Source organism: Talpa occidentalis, unplaced genomic scaffold (assembly GCF_014898055.3).
Source record: "Talpa occidentalis isolate TD23 unplaced genomic scaffold, MPIMG_talOcc4v2.1 talOcc4.16, whole genome shotgun sequence".
Taxonomy (NCBI): domain Eukaryota; kingdom Metazoa; phylum Chordata; class Mammalia; order Eulipotyphla; family Talpidae; genus Talpa; species Talpa occidentalis.
Genome location: NW_023601653.1, coordinates 69,637,024 through 69,655,364, shown reverse-complemented (window position 1 = coordinate 69,655,364; position 18,341 = coordinate 69,637,024). Strand labels below are relative to the sequence as shown.

Genomic DNA, 18,341 nt, shown 5'->3' with positions numbered 1-18,341 from the left:
GAAAGTGCCTGTATACAGTATTTCTATCATCACCGAGAATTGCATTCGCCAGTGCCAGAAAGCATCTATAAATGTTTTCCTTTTGACTTCTTTTTGAAGACTCTGTGACCATAGTGCACATGGGAAGAAACTAGAAGACTGAGCGACAGCAAACTAGTGTAGCGACGGAAGTGAAAGAGATCATGAAGAAGGATACAGAGAATTAGAAAAGCTGAAGAATCTGGAGAGATAGATAGTTAAACTAACCCTTTTTGCCAGGGAGAAAATTCAGAGGAAGTGGAAGCCTTGGGGAAGTTGATAGAAGCCACAAAAACTCTGGCTGTGATTTACATACTATGTAAAAACAGAATCCACCAGGAGATGATCCTAAGTCAGAGGGAGGCAGGTCCATACTGCATCAGGGTGTGTGTTTTTATAGTCTACTCGAGAAGGTTGGAAGGGCTCTGCTTTTGAGTCCAAAACAGCGTGTAAGGGCCTAGGAAATAAACAAGGGATAATCAGTAAGGGTGTGGGAACCAACGAAGGCAGCTGGGCTTTGGGATAAGGGGTTGCAAAATCAGGAGAGATCAGGGCGACCTTCCTGAAGTGGAGAGCCCATAGGGATGGCACAGAGTGCTGAACGGGCTGATGAATGGAAAGAAGGTGCTGGATACACCTCTCTTGTCAAGTTGTACTCACTGAGCCCCCTTCATGTATTCCTTTAAGGCAGGAACTGGGTTTTTTTCATTGAGCTTTGTGTCTCCATCACATAGCACAGTCTAACATTTATAGGAACTCAACAAGTTTATTGAAGTACAGCAGTTCCAGCTCGAGACAGAGAGTAAAAAGAAAATTTGTTGGGGCTTAGAAGTGAGGAGAACACTTGATGAGTAGTGCTCATGAGGCATGTGCAACAATAGTTGTGAAGGTGATTTCCTTTTTTTTTTAAGATTTATTTATTTATGCATACAACAGCTGGGATACATGGCAGAGAATTGAAGGGTGAGAGGATTCACCAGAGACAGAGTGGGGAACAGAACAGGCAGACTGACTGAAATACACTGCTGAGGGGAGCAGCGGGCAAGACAGGAGAGGTCTGCCTCACCATATAGGTTGCTCCCTGGCCAGCCAGAAATGGAATTCATGCTGCAGAGGTTGAGGATTGCTTCATAGTGCAGTGCTTAATCCCTTGCACCACCAGGGAGGCCCTGAAGGTGATTTCTTAAGTAACACTCTAGGAGCAACACACTCCACCATGATCAAAGTTAGGTTCCTTGAGACCTCTTTGTAGGAGTCCACCTCCTCTCAAATCTCCACTGATGTGAGTTTTGGAAAGATAAATTTTTATTTACTTCCCTCCCCCAAAGACACATTTTTATTTAAAAAACATTTTTTTAAAGATTTATTTATTTATGCATACAAGAACCCGTGGTATAGGCCAGAGGTGTGGGGGGTGAGAGGATTTACCAGAGACAGATCGGGGAGCAGAACAGGCAGACCGACTGAAACACACTGCTGAAGGGAGCAGCGGGGAAGACAGGAGAGGTCTGCTGTGCCATGTGTGGGTAGCAACGATGCCAGAGGGGACCGAACCCGCAGTGCAGAGGCTGTAGACAGCCTCACAGCGCTCTGCTCGACTGCCTGCGCCACCAGGGAGGCCCCCAAAGACACATTTTTGAAAAGCAAAGGAAAAGTCAGGTCCAACTTTCCTTCCCTCCCTTGTGATCCCTAGGTTTTGGTGAGCAGTTCACAGTCCAACTGAACTGCTCACGAAAACCTGCTTAGTAGATAAACAGGCAAACTGAAAAAAACCCAGGAAGCCAGAGAGGGAGAATTCACTTAAGAATGAGATGGAAATAATTAGAATCGAACGCCTTCCACACTGTGGCGAGGTTCATGTCTAGGCCGTCGAGCTGGAAGTCATGGTTTCCGGGCGGCTCAGGCTTCCCTCGTTCTCACCTGGCCTCCTTTTGCCACCTTCAGAAAATGTGTAAGAAGCACGGGTTTCCCCATTCAACTACTAGGAGACATTCTCATTCAGACTGTGGAGTAAGAGCTCGAGGAACGGGCAAGCCTCCACAAGGCCTCAGCGGTGCCCCGGGCAGGGCAGCCGCAGGCTGGAGAGTTGGGCACTGCCGGCTCCAGAGGCGGGGAGACCAACCCCAAGGACAATGGAGGTGGCTTTCGACTTCCCACTCATTCCCGGTTCATCTCTTCTCACGTCCAGCGTTTTTCTCATGAAACTAAGAGTCCAGGAGACGGGGCCGCTGTCCAACCAGACAGGGACGGCCACGGGGCGCGTCTCCCCCGCGGGCTGGGACGCGAGCCCGGGGCCTCTCGTGGATCTTTGTCCCGTGGTCCCTGTGGACGCCAGTGTCCAAACTCTTCGCTTCTCAAGGCGCTCCCTTGAGCCTTGGGGCAGGATTCCCATTCTCTGCCTCTCCTTCTCCCTGGAATTTTCCACTGCAGCTGCCTCCGCTCCCAGACACCCCTCCCTGGGCAAAATTCCCGGCTCCCTCCGCCTCCCCTTCCCTAATCACACCTCATCCCCACCCCCGGCCCTGAGGCCCGGCCCACAGTCCGGCCCCCACCGCCCCCCACCCCCACTGACCCTGGGGGTCCCCGTTGGAGAAATAGGGGGCCAGACCTTTCCAGCAGGGTAAGAGGGAGGGTCCCTGGCGCTCCCAGGGAGGGGAGAAAAGGACAGTGGAGGGGCTGGTCCCCTGTGGGGCTGGAGTGGGGGGAGTGGCCCTCCTCAAATCCCCATATAAGGCAGGACAAGCAGTTAGGCCTCTGGATTGGCTGATTCAAATGAGCATTCCACCTGGCAACAGGGTTCCTATTGGCTCTCAGGAAAAATAGGAGGAAGGTGGATGGAGGTTGTTGGTGGCGGTGATTGGAAGGGGGAGGGGAGTGGAGGTGACCGGAGTGGGGGGTGGTTACCAGGGCAACAGGGTAAGAGCCCAGCAGGGTGTCCGAGACAGCAGGCGGGACAGGGAGGTGGAGAGGAGGGAAGAGGAAAGGAGGGTAGGAGGGAGGGGAAAGAGACTGACGGGAGGGAGCGAGACCGGGAGACTGCGAGGGCCGGGGAGGGTGGGAGTCGGGGGGGGGGGGGGGAGAGGGAGGGAGATGAAGCAAGAGGGGACAGAGATGGAGTCGGTCAGAGATCGTAAAGACATCAGCAAGTGAGTCAGAGACACAGATTGAGGGAAAGATGGGAAGATCTCAGGAAAAGATGGACAGAGTTCCGCGAGGAAAAATCTGGGTGGGGCTCCAAGATTTCTGAAGAGGCCAAGAATGAGAAACTAATAGAAAAGTCGGAAAAAAGAAACTGGGAGGTGTGTAGACCAAGGGCCCCAAAGGTGGTGTATTTAAACATTCAGCGTTAAATGATGATGGCAGATCCATGTATGTCTTTTTTTATTAGGAAAATGATTTTAAAAGATGCTTAGTGAGAATGACAAATATGGAAGTGCACACAGACCCAAGACATCTTTTTCTCAAACCCACGTGTTCCACTCCCTCCACCTTCCTGACCCTTCTAGACTCCCCAGGTCTTGTCTGCTTCTGAAATCCCAAGCTTTTCAAAATGACCCAAAGATACTGAGACTGAGGATGCCTGGGATAGGGTGGGGCTGGTACTCCAGACCTGGGCCCTCTTTTAGGAGGCAAATATAAGACCGAAACGTTGCGGGGGGGGGGGTGTGTGTGTGGGGGGGTGGCAGCAGACTCAGGGAGAAGGAAAATGTGAAAAATAAGGGACATAAACAAGAGGAAATTAGCTAAGGGTCTAGGGCCAGGTGAAGGACTGGATATGCCAAGAACAGTTGTCTGGGATAGATAAGGAGGGATGGAAGGTGGAAGTGGAAACGAGAAGTGGCGAAGAGAGGACAGGCGATGAGAGAGGTGAACGGTGGTGAGGGACGGGTCTGGGTACAGATGAGCGAGAAGGGTTGAAAACTACAAGGATCAGGCAAAGAGAAGTGAGGAGAGACAGGCGAGTGAAGAGCGATCTAATATGGAAGATGCAGACCGGAGGGCCTCTGACTCCGCTCAGATCACAAGAGCGCGCCAGGAAGGGAGGAACCCAGCAGGGATCACAAATGTCAGCCTCAGGCTGGACAGAGGATGGGCTGCCCTCTCTGCCTTCCCATCCTCTCCCAAGGCCACCCTGAGAATGTAGACACAGACGAGAGAGGGGAAATCCAGCGCCATGTGGAAGTAGCTCCCCCGCCCTCTTCCTTTTCTTTAAGCTTTTGGTTTCTCAAATACCTGCCCAGCCTTTCCATCTGCTCCCCCCCCCCATCCCTTGGCAAAATCTCAAGGCTTTTTGGGGGGTCAGTAGGATTCTGGCCCTCCCTCCAGCCCGCCCCCAAAAGACAGACTCCACGTTCGCTCGCCGGCAGTAGGTCGGTATTTGGAGAGGTCCCTCCCCGCAGGAACCCCACCCCTTCCCACCTCCTGGCCCCACTCCTTTCTCCGCGACCGTCAGTCTCTCCATTTCCCCCTCCTGGTCTGGTCCCCCTCCCGCCGCTCTCGCTCTCCCTCCCCTCGCTTTCTTCCTCCTATCCCCACCTCTCCAACCTCCGCTTTCATCCCCCTCCCCTCGCCTCTCCTCCCCGCTCCCGCCTGCCCCACCCCTGGGAAGCCCCTCCCGTCGGGCAGCGCCGCCTTTATAAGCGGGTTCCCTTCCCGGGGGCGGCAGCGGCTGGTCGGCGGCAGCTCTGCGGGTGCGGGGGCGGCGAGCCGAGGACCGAGCGACCGCGGCCGGAGCGCGCCGGCCACCGCCCGCACCGCCCTTCCGCCCGCCCTCCGGACGGCCGCAGCCCTGCGGGTCTCCGCTCCGGACCCACCCCCGCCCCACCCCGCGCGCCTCTGCCGCCTCTTCCAGAGCCCCAGCTCGCTGAGCGGCCGCCGTTGCCGCTGCCGCCGGCGCCGCCACCGCGCCAGATTCCGGCCGCGGCCACCCTCCGCCGTCCAGGGCCCCTCCGTCCCGGCCCCGGGACCCCGGCTCCCCGCCAGCCTCGGCCCCGGCCCCGGCACCATGTCGGAGAAGAGCGTGGAGGCAGCGGCCGAGTTGAGCGCCAAGGTACGGGCGGAGACGGCGGCGGCCCCGACCCCGCGCGACCCCGGCTCGGCGCGCCCCGGCGCCCCCGGCCGCCCCCGACGGCCCCACGCTGCCCCGGCGCCGGGTCCCGGCGGACCCTCTCCGCCCTCCCCCCGCGCCCAGCCTGGCGCTGCCTGCCCCGCGCCGCGCCGCTCCCGCCAGCGCCCTCTAGCTTCCCCGGCGGCGCGCCGCGGCGCCCGGCCTCGCCGCCCCGGCCCGCGCCCGGCCGCGCCGCGCCCCCACCCCGCGCCGGCCCGGCCCGGCCCGCGCGCCCCTGCCCGGCCGGCGGCCCGCGCGCGCCCTCCGCTCCGCGCCGCCCCGGCCCGGGCCCCGCGCCGCGCGCGCTCTCCCCGGGCCTCCAGTCGGCGCTCACCTTCCCTCCCCGAGCGGCGGGGGCGCCTCAAGTGTAAACAGGACGCGCCCGGGAGGCTACTCTCGGCCCCTCCCCTCGGGGCTCGGCCGTCTCCCCGGACGGCTGCTGGCTCCGTTTACTCGTTCCCTCCTCTCCTTCCCTCTGTACATTCTCCACCGGCCTCCAGCCTTCTGCCCTCTCCATAAACCTCCGTCCCTCCCCACACTCAGAGAATCTTGAATTATTAAAAATCAGAAGCGGGGAGGGAATAGCCTTTGGAAAGGCGAAGGTAGAGGCTCAGCATTGCGCGGCGTTGCGCCGAGCGGTCCTCGCGCTCATCAGCTCCCTTGCCTGGCCCCATCCCTTCGCCCTTGCCTCTCTGCCAGCCTTCCTCTAATTTCCCTAGGGAACTTGCTGAATGTCGCTTTGGGAAATTAATTCGGCCAGGGTTTGGGGGCTGGGAGCCCGATCTTGGGGGGGGGGGGCTCTGCTGAGGAGCGGTCACAGAGGTCTCCCAGAGGCCTGGGAAGTGAAAAGGGCACACGGGTGGGATTAAAGGTGGCGGAGAAAGGGGCTGTGTGTGGAAATCTGACTAGGTGTGCCGTGTGGCCCTCCGGTGGGCTGGCTGTGCGCTGGCATGTGACTTCACTGAGTAGGTGTCTTTGTATGTCTGAAATGCAGTGAGTGTGTGGGACTGCCCGTGTCAGTTACATGTGTGCATGTGGAGACGTAGGTGATCTGGAGCCATGTTGCCGCTTTGTGAGTGCGAGCGGCTGCGCCGTGTTCTTGCGCTGTCTTGGAGTGTGTGCCAGGATGCCCAAACACCGGGCCATGTGTCTCCGGGTCGCGTGGGCGCTCCTCTGTTGCTGTGTGTGAATCGGTGTCAGCCTGTGTCAGTGCGTGTGCCTGTGCTGAGTAAATGAGGCCAGAGAGCTGCTTAGCACAGACCTGGGTCACATACCCTCCTGGAAAGGGATCATGGAAGGACAGTGACCAGCAGGACAGGGGAGGAGAGGGCCCGGCCCCTTGGACTTTGGTCTCTTGGTCGTCTGCCTCCCTGGCACTCTTTCCTCCTCCGTTAGCCCAGATGAGAAACTCAGGCCCAAGTTACACAGATCTGGTGCTGTGCCCCCCCGCCCCACACACACACAGCTGACAACCCCCTGGCTCTCCTGGCTGGTGCAGGATGGAGGAAAAGCCCACCAGGTAGTAAAAATGCCATGCCTACCATGTGGCAGAGCAATGAGGACAGCAAAGGAGTGGGAAGAAGAAACCTGGAGTAAGTGACAGGGTCAGGTGTTCTGTGCTCCCCTTAAAGGGGCAAAGCAATAGGGTGTCGCTCCTGGCCAGCCATTCTGCACCAGCTACCTCTTCTGTTCCCAGTCCTGGTCCAACGAGGACACACCCTCCCAAAGAGATCGATTTGCACAGAAAACTTCCATCCACATGGAATCAGATACACACAGTTGCACACCAACACCAGATCAGATCACCCAGAGCCACCCCAGTGTCACTCAGTGCCTGCCCATTGTGGATTTGGGAGAGGCCTGGAATCGAAACTGGAAGGGCCAGTGTGGTGTCCAGAGAGAGGGGACTGGCTGGGGAGCATCTACCTGGGCTCTGGATGGAGAGAGGGGAACGTTGGTAGGAGGGTCTTCTAGACAGGTACCTCCCCCATCTCATGCCAGACTCCGTCCTGGTCTCTCATCTGCCACATGTGATCCTCTTTCCCTCCATGTGCCTTTTAGCCTCCTTTCCCTACATTCCCCCTGGAAGCTATCCTGCCACGACACCAGTGCGCACTCCATGGCCTATAAGGAGAAGGAAATTACTTAAACTGTTTTGGGATAGGAGTGGGAAAAAGTGGGAGGGGTGCCAGGAATCGTGCTAGGGGGCTCTCCCTATTCCTGCAGTATGTGGCCAAGTAGGAGCCTGAGGATTCAGGGGACACAGGCAGAGAGAGACAAAGGCTTGTGAAGCTGGGAGGGATGCCCAGGAGAGAGCACTAAGGAAAAGGCCCCAGAGGTAGACAAAAGGCCTAGCAGGGCAGACCAAGCAGGCAGGGACCACGAGGGGGTGGGGCCCCAGGCTCCGAGCAGATGGAGGGGATTTGCTTTGCTGAGCTGAACTCTTCAGCCAGTGAGGTTTGGAAGAACTTGATGGGGGTGGTGAGCGGCTACCTTGGCCGCCTGTTCCCCTTTCCTCATCACTTTTTTCCTCCCTGGAGGCTTGGAGATGGAGGTGTGTAACCTCAATCCCTTTGTGGCCTGAAGGACCCTGGGGCCTCTGTTTGTTTTAAAGTTGTGGCCACCTTCTGCCTGTCACACCACTGCTCACTGCAGAAGAGGGAGAACGGGGGTGAGAGGGACGTAGGGGCGGCAGATCATTTGTGGTGAGAGGAAGGTGACCTCTTTCTCCCTTGCAGGACCTGAAGGAGAAGAAAGAGAAGGTGGAGGAGAAAGCCAGCCGGAAAGAGCGAAAGAAAGAAGTGGTGGAGGTGCGGAGGGTCTCCTGCATCCCCCGCCCAGAACCCTTCCTTCAGTGGCGGGTGGTGGTGTTGGAGCCACAGGGCCAGCCTCACTCTGTCCCGCTCCTGGTCCCCACAGGAGGAGGAGAACGGAGCTGAGGAGGAGGAAGAAGAAACTGCCGAGGATGGAGAGGAGGAGGATGAAGGGGAAGAAGAAGGTGGGGAGGGCAGGGAGGCTGGGCTGCAGGGAACTGTCAGGGTGGGTTTGAGGACCTGAGGCAGGGCTGGGGCAACCACAGGGGGTCTCCCCAGAGTTCCCTGCCCTTCCCCAATGATCTGTTTCTGGCCCCTTAGATGAGGAAGAAGAAGAGGAGGATGATGAAGGGCCCGCGCTGAAAAGAGCTGCTGAAGAGGAGGTTTGGGCTGGGTGTGGGCCCCGAAGGGCTGCCAGGGGACCTGCAGGGGCTGGGTGCCCTTTTGGATTTGGACCCAGATCCCTGGGGGTACACGGGAGGGGGAGGTTGGAGCTGGGCTAGGATGGGGGGATCCCCTCTCCCATTTTACAGCTACCCCAACTCTCCCTCTCCACAGGATGAAGCGGATCCCAAGCGGCAGAAGACAGAAAATGGGGCATCGGCATGAGCCCCCTGCCAATGGGCTGGGGGTGGGAGGCCCCTCAGGGCCTGGAGGTGGGGGTGGGAACAGACAAGTGCACCCACTCTTCACCTGGCTGCCTGCTCTGGGCCCTGAACCAGAGCTGCCACCCTCCTCCTCCTCCCCAGCCTTCTCATTTCTGCCTCTCCGTCACTGTCCCTCCATCCTCACTGCCATTGTTCCACCTCCTAACCTGCTCCTTCTGAGCTCCCCAGCTGGTCCCCAGTTGCTCCTTGCCCTCTCCCTGCTCTCTTCCTCCCTTCCCTGAGCCAAGCCCACCTCTCCGCCATAGCCGCTCCTTCTTAACCTCTGCATCCCAGCCTCATGTCCTGCCCGTCCCTACCCTGCCTGATCCCTGGGTCTCCCTCAGATCCCCTTCTCAGACAGCGCCAGGCCGGGGTGGGGCCAGGGTTGGGGCCGAGCCCCACAGCTGCCCCCCTCCCCTCCCTTTTTGTATAATTTAATAAAGAAACGGTCGCGCTTCTGTTTTTAACCTGTCTCCTGCTTTGGGGGGGGAGGGGCAGTCAATGTAATGGAAGGGGTCTTGAAGGAGCACGTTGGCGGACCCCCTCATTCTGTCAGGATCTCTCCTATAAAAAAGTACCACCATCCACTTAAGAAGATAAAATCAGCACTCCAGAGGTGGACAGGGATTGCAGCCTTTTGAGAGCTGATTTCCACCCTGTTTTTGGGTTCTTAGGGATACCGCACCCTAGCAAAACACACTTCTGCTGGCCCACACCAGGTCTAGACACTGCTGAGCCCAGTGGAAAGCTCCTGACCCTGTTGTGCTGAACCCGGCAAAGAAACAGCCCCGGAACAGGAAGTGGGAGAGGGCTGGTTGGCCTGGGTCAACTCTTTTAGACCCTCACACAGACACACACATACACACATAGAGTGACAGCGAGAGTGGCCTGGCATCAAACATGACCCTCTGGTCTAGGAGGTGAGCTGACCAGGCAGGGGAGAGTTCCCCAGGGCTGCTGGTGGTTCCCAAGGTGGGGTGGGGAGTAAGAGTCTCTGGTTTCCTTTCCTAGTTCTGCTTCAGTTTTTCTCCAGTTTGATATCTTGGAGGATTTCTGCGCTTTTCTGTCTCAACCTTGCCCTTTTTCTTACTTCACAATCTCTGGATTGGGGAAGCCCCTGAGCAAGCAAGGGTCTGAGCTGGAGGGGTGCGTGCGTGCATGTGTGTATGTGTGTCTTTGACACTACCATTCTCTAGAGCAAATGAGCGTCTGAGCTGGAGGGGTGTGTGTGACTCATTGACACCACTCATATAATATCTATACATAGTTCACCCAGAGTCAGGGCTACATTTGCACGCAGTTTTGTCGTCACACTCCCCTGCTGTTTGATCTTGACAAGCTCATCTTTGAGCCTTATCTCGGTTTTCTCATCTGTACAATGGGGGGATAATATTAGATTTCACCAGTCACTACATGCTAAATGTCTGATACAGTGCTTTGCAGATAGTAAAGACTCAATGCAAGACAGGTATTCTCCCACTCCACCCCCAGATACGGGGTGACCCTCCTCAGACCTGACATCTTTTAGGGTATGGTAAAGCTTCCTGTCCACCTTATTCCCAGGTGTCAGTGAAGGGAGGATGATGGCAGGTCTACAAGAGCAGTGGAACTCCAGGAGCAACTTGGGAGGGATGAATATCAAAAGAGACTTGCCAAGGAGAGAATAAAATGAATGGTGGGGCTGGGATGCAGCTTAGAGATGGGCCAGCAGGCCCTTCCAGGCAGAAATGGAATCAGGAGGGTGGGGACGGTGGAGGAGGAGGGTGATGGGGACACCCAGGGCTGAGGAAATAAACAAGGGGAGCGCCACCACAGGGTAGGGTAACGTTGCTGGGAATCAACCCCCTCAGACTTTCCACTGCGAAGCGAAACTGTGAGCCCTGGGGTGTGTGGGGGGGCAACCGGGGAGGGGAAGTGGGGAAGGTGGGGAAGGCAGAAGGACAGGGGCAAGGGCTCTGGAGCAGCAGACCAGCTTCCCAGCTCAAGACAGTCACTGCCTCCACTCTGTTCTCTGCTACTGCCCAGCCACCACCCCACTTTGGGGGGGTTGCCTGATGGGATCCACTTTCCTCTGAATTCTGGCCTCAGCTCTTCTCTCTCCAGGTTTCCCTTCCTGTCTTCCTCTAGATTCCTGTCCTCCACTGCCCTCTGCAGAACCTCTCTGACCTCTTTCCCTTGGGCCGGCTCTGTGTGACCTGCGACCCAGGCCTAAGGGGAGATGTGGGAGGTTCGGTTCCTGGTCTTGCTGCTGGTGCAACTGCTGTGGGTGGCTCCAGGTAAGATGGGGCTGACCTTGGGTGGGGGGCTCACCGCACAGGAGGGGATCAGTCAGGTCTTCTCTCAGACTGCACAGATCCCAAGGTCCTTGGCAGTGCAGTCGATTCTTCAAATGCCTTTCTCAGGGCAGTCCTTCCAACTACAGTCTCCCCTTGAAGGGAAAGAGCAGGACCCCAGGGCCTTCTTCAGCCGCTTCTCCTTCTGGAGACTCTGAAGTTTATTCTCTATTCCTAAATGTCTTGGCTCATGGTTCTTCCCCTTGGTCTCTCTCTTTTCCTCCCCAGTGGGGGCTCCAGCGCCGGGGGCAGAGGTCCAGTTGGTGTGGGCTGAGGAGGGGGCACCTGCCCAGCTCCCGTGCAACTCCACCATCCCCCTCCAGGATCTCAGCCGGCTGCAAACAGAAGTCACTTGGCATCATTTCCCAGACTGGTATGCACCCCAAACTTGGGCAATAGACCCCCCAAAACCAGCAGTCATCGTATTGCCACTGGAAACCCACTTCTCTGTCCACTCTCTGAGCTGTCAGAAAGCCAGGTTCAGCCTCACCTGCCACTATGCACTCTTCCTCTGCTGACTGCTCCCCAGGCATCTGCATCCCACAGGGCCCTCCGTCTCTCCGGGCCCAGTGGTGGTTGGTGCTGACCCAGCAGGAGGGGCTGGGGCTGGGGACCCCTAATGGTCAAGGGAGCTTCCCTCTGGGTGGGCTACCTCATCCTCCAAGTGTGGTTGGGCTGCATCTTCCCCCCAGGAATGTCTCAGTGTCTCTCCTCTCTTCCTCCCAGGGACCCACTCGGTGCTGCCCCCAGCCCTCCCCCGGCCCTCCGCCTGGGGCGGAGGCCGCGCGGCTACACCGTGCTGAGGCTGACTCCCGGGGGCCTGCGCAGCGGGAGGCCGCCCCTGCAGCCTCGCGTGCAGCTGCAAGAGCGGGGCTTCCAGCGCGGCGACTTCTCGCTGTGGCTGCGCCCGGCTCAGCGCGCCGATGCCGGCGAGTATCGCGCCACGGTGCGCCTACGGGACCGGCACCGGCCCCGGGACCCGGGCCGCAACCGCGTCTTCACCTGCCACCTCCATCTGCGCGTGGGCCGGGCCTCGAGTAGGTAGAGGTGGGACGAGGGAGCCCCGTACCCCGCCGCCCCGGGGCAGGAAGGGCTGGGGCAGCAGCTGTGCCGGCTAAGGACGTGCTCTAGGCCCTGCCCCAGCTCCTAGAGGGGAGCGGAAGGAGGTGGGGAGCGTGAGCGCGGCTGCAAGGTGCCCCCGAAAGAAGCACGTGTATGGGAGGAGGGCCTTAAGGAGAGATAGTATCGCCCCTTGAAGTCCCCTTCCCCCACCCGCAGCGGGAGTGCCAGGCTGGTGGAGGGGAGGCACCCTTTGTGGGAGGGGAGGGAGCGTGAAGGGCTAGAATGATTCATTTCAGACTGGGGTAGCTCAGGGAGTGGGCTTCATGGGGCTCCTCAGGAAAGACCTGGAGAAAGGTTAGGGTAGCCCACGCCAAGTAAACTGGAGACAGAGAAAGGAGGCCGCAGAGTTCTGGGCATCCATTTTGAGCACTTCCAAGTAACAGGCATTGGGCTGGGGTTTGGGAGAATATTTCAGGAGACAAAGACATCTACAGTGCAGTCCTAGTTTCCAGGCACTTCCAGCTTAGTTGGCCCACTGTGTTAGGGAGATGTTTCAGGTGGGGCTCATGGAGACTTCTTTGTCCTTGCACAGTGACTGCCACCCCCCCAGGGCCTCTCAGGACCAATGATTGGGTCATTTTCAACTGCTCCTTCAGTCGCCCTGACCTCCCAGCCTCTGTACACTGGTTCCGAGGCCCAGGCAGAGCTCCTGTCCTGAAGTCCCCTCATCACCATTTTTCTGGAAGCTTCCTTTTCCTGCCCCAAGTCAGCGCCTTGGACTCTGGACTGTGGGGCTGCTTGCTCACCTACAGAGATGGCTCCAGTGTCTCCATCACACACGACCTCACTGTCCTTGGTAATTCCTCCAGTCTGCCTTCACACTGGACCACAACCCCTTCCTCCTGTCATCATCTCCGCCTGCCTTATAGGTCCCCAAACAGGTCCTTGGCAGCTCTTGCCACCAGTGATTGCTCTGGGCCTCTATGTCTGGACCCTTTCTCTTATTGTGGGCTTTCTGCTGCCTTCTCTCTGAGCTTTACCCCTGGCCATTTGGCCTCACTTGCTGGCCTTTGGTCTTCTGCTGCTCCAGCCTACTTCTGGGGCTTCTGAGCATCCTCACTTCCTCCACCTTACTGTGTCCCCTGTACTCTTCTGAACCACCTGCTTCATTCTTCTTCCTTCCTTCCCTGCAGACCCAGTTCTTCAGCTTCTATGCACCTCTCCTCTCAGTTTTAACTTGGGGTTCCTTTTTCTCCAGGTCTGGAGCCCCAAGTGCCTCTGACAGTATATGCTGCAGCAGGTTCTGAGGTAGAGCTGCCCTGCCGCCTGCCTCCTGGGGTGGGGAGCCAGTTTCCCCTCACTGCCAAGTGGACCCCTCCCAACGGAGACCCCGACCTTGTGGTGACTGGAAACAGCGGCAACTTTGCCCTTCGCCTAGACTCTGTGAGCCAGGCCCAAGCCGGGAATTACACCTGCCACGTCCATCTGCAGAGGCAGCAGCTCAGTGCCACCATCACCTTGGCAGTCATCACAGGTCAGCCCCAGGTGGGAAAGGAGTGGCTGCATCCCAGGGGAGCTAGACCAGGCCCAGAAGCTGGGCCAGTCTACCCATGATGCCAGGCCACTGGGCGCATGTCACAGAGGTTGCCCCTTGTGGCCCCTTCTTCTCTCACCCCCATATAAAAAAATGAAACTGAAAATCTCCCCTGAGTCACCAGACAAACGTTCCACTCATGTCTAAGGGACTCCCCTGTTCTGAATTTCAGGAGGGTCTGAGAAGGTAGAAGGAGAAATGGCAAAAGTTTGAATGGTTTCCAAGAAGTGGGATATATTTCTAGAATCCTCGTCCACTTTGGGGCCAGGGCTGGGGTTAAAGTTACAGGAAATGGCCTGGATTGGGAGTTAATAAATTTCAGTCCCTTGGTCAGCAAATATTTACTGAGCAAGGGCTTTCCAAGACAGTATAAAGCAAACGCAAACACAAACAAAAAAATTCTCAGAAAGTATGCGTGTATTGATTGGCAACGGTCAGCCACGACTGCTTGATGTGTCTGCAGGACTCACCTGTGACCGATAAATAGCAGCACATATTAGGGGCTGCAAAATATATCGGCTGAATGAAAACATGGATACACGAACAAAGGATACACCCCCTGAGGGTCCATGATGGATTTTTACCTGCTTGCTGGCTAGTTCTACCTAGACATCATATCTACCCCTCAGTCTCATTCTGAACCCCATTTTCCAACCTGGGCTGGTACACCCCTTCTTAGGCAACCTGGTGGTCCCCTGCTCCTGGGAGCTCACCATATTGATGCCAAACTTAGTGCGGACACCTGATGGACATAGTGTGCTACAGCCCAGAACTTTTGGGCTCAAGCGATCCTCCAGCCTCAGCCTCCAGAGTAGCTGGGACTACAGGCATGAGCCGCCACGCCCAGCTGAACCCCATTTTCCTTCACACCCAATCATCTTGCTGACTTAGCCTTTCAGTTGGTAACTTCACTTGTATCCTGCTCACCCTGAAATCTGCCCCCCTACTTCCTTCATAGCCAGATCATCAGTCCCCAAAGCCCACTGTTCTTTCCGTCCAGGGTCTTCTTGAGGGCCAGCTGTTTTGGTTCATTTTACCACACTGTCTGCATGACTGCTCCATGGCAGTTACTATCTCTTCCGCTTTTCAGAGGAGCTCTCCCAAGGTCACACATCTGGGAAGCGCCAGCCTTGCGGTCTCAACTCAGTTGTCTATCCCCCAGTCAGGCGTACTTCACACTCAGCTCAAGGCCCTTTCTCCTTTGTCTCCCCCCAAGCCCATCTTGTCTTTGGGATGCTGTCTCTAGATCAGTTGGTCAATTCGCTGTTCTCTAAACGTTTGGAAAGGGGGCCAGAATTCATTCAGGAAGCACCTCTAGGCAGGAGGCACTGATGTGAGTCATGTCCAAGTGGTGGAGGCAAGAAAAGTACAAGGTATCTGGGGGTCAAGTTACCTGAATGATACTGGAATTCTGAGCATTTGAATTGAAAGTAATACACAAGAAACTGAAATGATATATGTTATACCGTTCTTCCCGTGGAAGTTTGAGTCTAAACAGTGTCTTGAAGTTACTAGGGAGCTTGGAAAGGTTTTCAGAGGTAGAATGATCTGATCAGAGCTTTGTCTGGGGACTGGGTAAGATTTATTTGACCATGACCCTGATTTTCCCATCAGTCTCACCCAATCAGCATGCAGGGCCATTGAGGCTTGGGAGTTCAACCTATGGTTTCAAGTAAGAGCGTGGTGGGGAGGTGTCCCCAAAGAAATCTCCCCTCTAATTTTTCCAGTGACTCTTAAATCCTTTGAGTTACCTGACAACATGAGAAAACTACTTTGTGAGGTGACTCCGGCATCTGGACAGGAGCGCTTTGTCTGGAGCCCTCTGGACCAACAGTCTTGGAAGAGCTCCCCAGGACCCTGGCTGTCTGTGCAGGAGACCAGACTTCTTTCCCAGCCCTGGCAGTGCCAGCTGTACCAGGGGGAGAGGCTTCTTGGAACAGCGGAGTACTTCACTGAGCTCTCTGGCACAGGTCTGCAACTCCCCCCTCCCCCAAAGGACACAACCCAACTGTAGACACTCACCTGGATTCTACTTCCAGGCCTCCTCCCCACACCTCCCGCATTTTCTTTCCAACCAGCTGATCTCCAGTTTTAGTCTAGGCCTGACCCACTTCTGCCACTAATAGCTGAATGATCCTGGACAAGTCCCTTAAACTCTTCAGGCCTCCTTGTCTGCATATGTAAACTCTGAGGGTGTGGCAAAAAGTCCTTTCAGTCCTGATCCTACCCCTAATCCTGTACTTTCTCCCTAGGTCCTCAACGCTTTTGGGGAACCCCAGGTACCCTAAAAACAGGTGGTCTTTCTCTCGTCTTCATCTTCGGTGTCCTCTTTCTGTTCCTTTTGGTGGCTGGAGCCTTTAGCTTTCGTGTTTGGAGAAGACAGGTAATCTAGCAGTGATACCCACAATGGCTTCCCTCTCCCCAGCACTCAGTGCTGTCTGGCAGCCTTTCCTTCAGGGTCCCCTTTTCCTAAGTGTTTGTTCTCCAGGGATCCTTTATTCCTGAAGGACCCAAGGGAAGCTAAAAGGGGTTGAGAAAAGACCTGGGACCATCTGGGGAAGGGAGGGAGATGGGGAAGAATTGATGAACTCTGTGTCTTCCTGGCTCCCTTCCCACCCTCCATCATTGTTTCCTTGTCTTCTTTCAGTGGCGCCCAAGAAGATTCTCGGCCTTGGAGCATGGCATTCACCCACCTCCAGCTCAGAGCAAGATAGGGGAGCTGGAGCAGGAAGAACCAGAGCCGGAACTGGAGCAGGAAGAACCAGGGCCAGAGCCAGAGTCCGAGCCAGAGTCCGAGCCGGAACTGGTACCGGAGGCCACACTGGAGCCAGAACTGCCCTGACCTGGAGCTGAGGAAACCAGCCAGTCTCCACGTGCAGCCCCTTCCAAATAAACCCCATTTAGCAGCAAGCCTGAGTCTGGCTTCTTCTTGCCCAGTGGAGGTTCCAGTCTCTCCCCAACCTCTGGGGGCTCCCATCTCTCACCCGAACCTTCTGATTTATTTTCTTTAACCAGACTCTTTCATCTTCCCCTTTTCTGTCTCTGACCTCTTTGTGTCTCTTCCTTGGTCTCTCTCTTGCTTGCTTTCTGTCCTGTGAGTAGTCATTTTTCTGAAGCTGCAAAATGGCCTCACCCCTTACATCTCCAGCCCTCTCCCAGGTATGCTCACTGCTTGCTTCATGCTCACTGCCCTGGTTTCCTTTATATTTTTGTCCCTCTGGCCCACCTCACCCCTCCCCATGCTCAGCTTCACTTCAGCAGGATCCTTGACCCTCTGACAGCAACACACACACACACACACACACACACACACACACACACACCCCTGCCAAGTCACGTTTTCCAGGAGATCGGGTCTTGCAACCTTTCTGGGCAGGCTAGACTAAAGTGCCTGCCTTCTATGCCCAACCCCCACTTTCTTCTGCCCATGACCTGTCTGTTCCCAGCCATGAGAACACACCGCCACCCAGTGGCCATTGTTTGTCACACCACTGGCGGGCACCTGGCAGTCCAGGGGAGATTAATAGGGCAGGGGACAAGGTGGGCCCCAAATCCCCCCAGGCAGGCGTTTTTTGTGGGGTGCACTCTTGATATGGACTGCTTACAGTTGCCTTCAGCAGCTGTCACATACCCTGTGCGCCCTCCAGGCAAGGGACTGAACAGTACATGCCTCAGGACACACAGCTCTGGTCCTGGCAAGGTTATGGTCCAAGTCTGACAAAGGGGAGCACTGTGAACAAAGGCCCCATGTGGGTGTGGGGAAAAACAGTCAGCAAGACAGCTGGCTCTTGCAGCTTTGGGGGTCAGGAGACCTGCCTTCTGATCCCACCTCTGCAGCTGGAATCAGAGCCAATCTCCCCGAGCTTCAGTTTCCTCATCTAGTCAACAAGATATTAAATAGGATAATGATAATGACCAACCAAAGTGAGTTGTTCTGAGTATCACGTAATAAAAGGGTTTTGACGCTGAGAAGTGCTCCCTGCATGGATGTACTTCATTAGTCATTTGGCTAGGTGGGAACAGGCCCATTCATGTCATGTCTGGAATGATACAGGAGACCCACAGCCTGCCTCCCCCCTCCCCACCCCCCATGTCTCTCTCTTGGGACTCATGCATGAGTCTTGAGACACAGCCTCAGCCCACAGCACCCCCACGGCCTGGCCTGGGGACCTAGACCTCTGCCTGCAATGTGTAAAGAGTTCTGGACTTTGGCCACAGAAAGCTCTGTCAGGGAACATTACCCCTGGACAGGAGGGGAAGACTATTACCAGAGAATGGGAGCCTGCCAGGTGTCCCACAGTGACACACAGACAATCCCTGAGGCTACAGACCTAACCCCATGGAGGCATGGTGAGCCTTGGGGACCAAGGACAAAGATGGATCTTTTTGTTCTATGCAAAGGGGAGAATGGAACTCTCCCAAGCCCAAAGAGTGAGCCATTTTCAGGCAACCTGAGGTTCTGAGCCTTAGGATGACGGAGACACTTGCCTTGTCACAGGAAGAGAAACAGTGTCACACAAAGGCAACTTGGTGATCACACTGGAAGGTGAAGTCCCAGAGTCCCTTTGAAAGGCCTCTGAGTGTCGTTCCCAACCTTTGCCAGTACCCAGGACACGCCTCAGCAATGCCACAGGACCCTTCTCTCTGTAACCGCAGTGGAAGCCCCCATTTTTTAACAGGCCAGGGGTTTCCTGGAAAGTTCTGTGGGTGGCATTTTTCTTCTCTGTTAAGTAACATCCTATGCCCTTTGGGTTTATGAATATTTGT

General features: G+C 56.2%; 3 protein-coding genes across 3 annotated transcripts in view; all 3 read left to right on the top strand.

The window, feature by feature from the left end:
• The window catches only part of CD4 (CD4 molecule), a 116,944-nt gene that overhangs the window by 65,373 nt on the left and 33,230 nt on the right, over positions 1–18,341 (top strand). The gene's annotated exons all lie outside the window — the stretch shown is intronic.
• Positions 4,682–9,071, top strand: PTMS (parathymosin). Its single transcript, XM_037514446.2, has 5 exons — positions 4,682–5,068; positions 7,864–7,935; positions 8,045–8,123; positions 8,260–8,321; positions 8,497–9,071. Exons 1-5 carry the CDS (start codon positions 5,024–5,026, stop codon positions 8,545–8,547), a joined length of 309 nt encoding a protein of 102 aa, XP_037370343.1. The 5' UTR covers positions 4,682–5,023; the 3' UTR covers positions 8,548–9,071.
• On the top strand, positions 10,524–16,476 carry LAG3 (lymphocyte activating 3). Its single transcript, XM_037514445.2, has 8 exons — positions 10,524–10,861; positions 11,147–11,302; positions 11,629–11,955; positions 12,573–12,836; positions 13,239–13,514; positions 15,302–15,544; positions 15,827–15,957; positions 16,222–16,476. The coding sequence occupies exons 1-8, from the start codon at positions 10,804–10,806 to the stop codon at positions 16,414–16,416; spliced, it is 1,650 nt and encodes a 549-aa protein (XP_037370342.1). The 5' UTR covers positions 10,524–10,803; the 3' UTR covers positions 16,417–16,476.

Bases quoted from the DNA above. Each gene is read 5' to 3' on its own strand.
- PTMS (XM_037514446.2), top strand. From the start codon at position 5,024: ATGTCGGAGAAGAGCGTGGAGGCAGCGGCCGAGTTGAGCGCCAAG. The intron at 5,069-7,863 runs GTACGGGCGGAG...TCTCCCTTGCAG, and splicing joins CGGCCGAGTTGAGCGCCAAG to GACCTGAAGGAGAAGAAAGA. The intron at 7,936-8,044 runs GTGCGGAGGGTC...TGGTCCCCACAG, and splicing joins GAAAGAAAGAAGTGGTGGAG to GAGGAGGAGAACGGAGCTGA.
- LAG3 (XM_037514445.2), top strand. From the start codon at position 10,804: ATGTGGGAGGTTCGGTTCCTGGTCTTGCTGCTGGTGCAACTGCTGTGG. The intron at 10,862-11,146 runs GTAAGATGGGGC...TTTCCTCCCCAG, and splicing joins ACTGCTGTGGGTGGCTCCAG to TGGGGGCTCCAGCGCCGGGG. The intron at 15,545-15,826 runs GTCTGCAACTCC...CTTTCTCCCTAG, and splicing joins CACTGAGCTCTCTGGCACAG to GTCCTCAACGCTTTTGGGGA.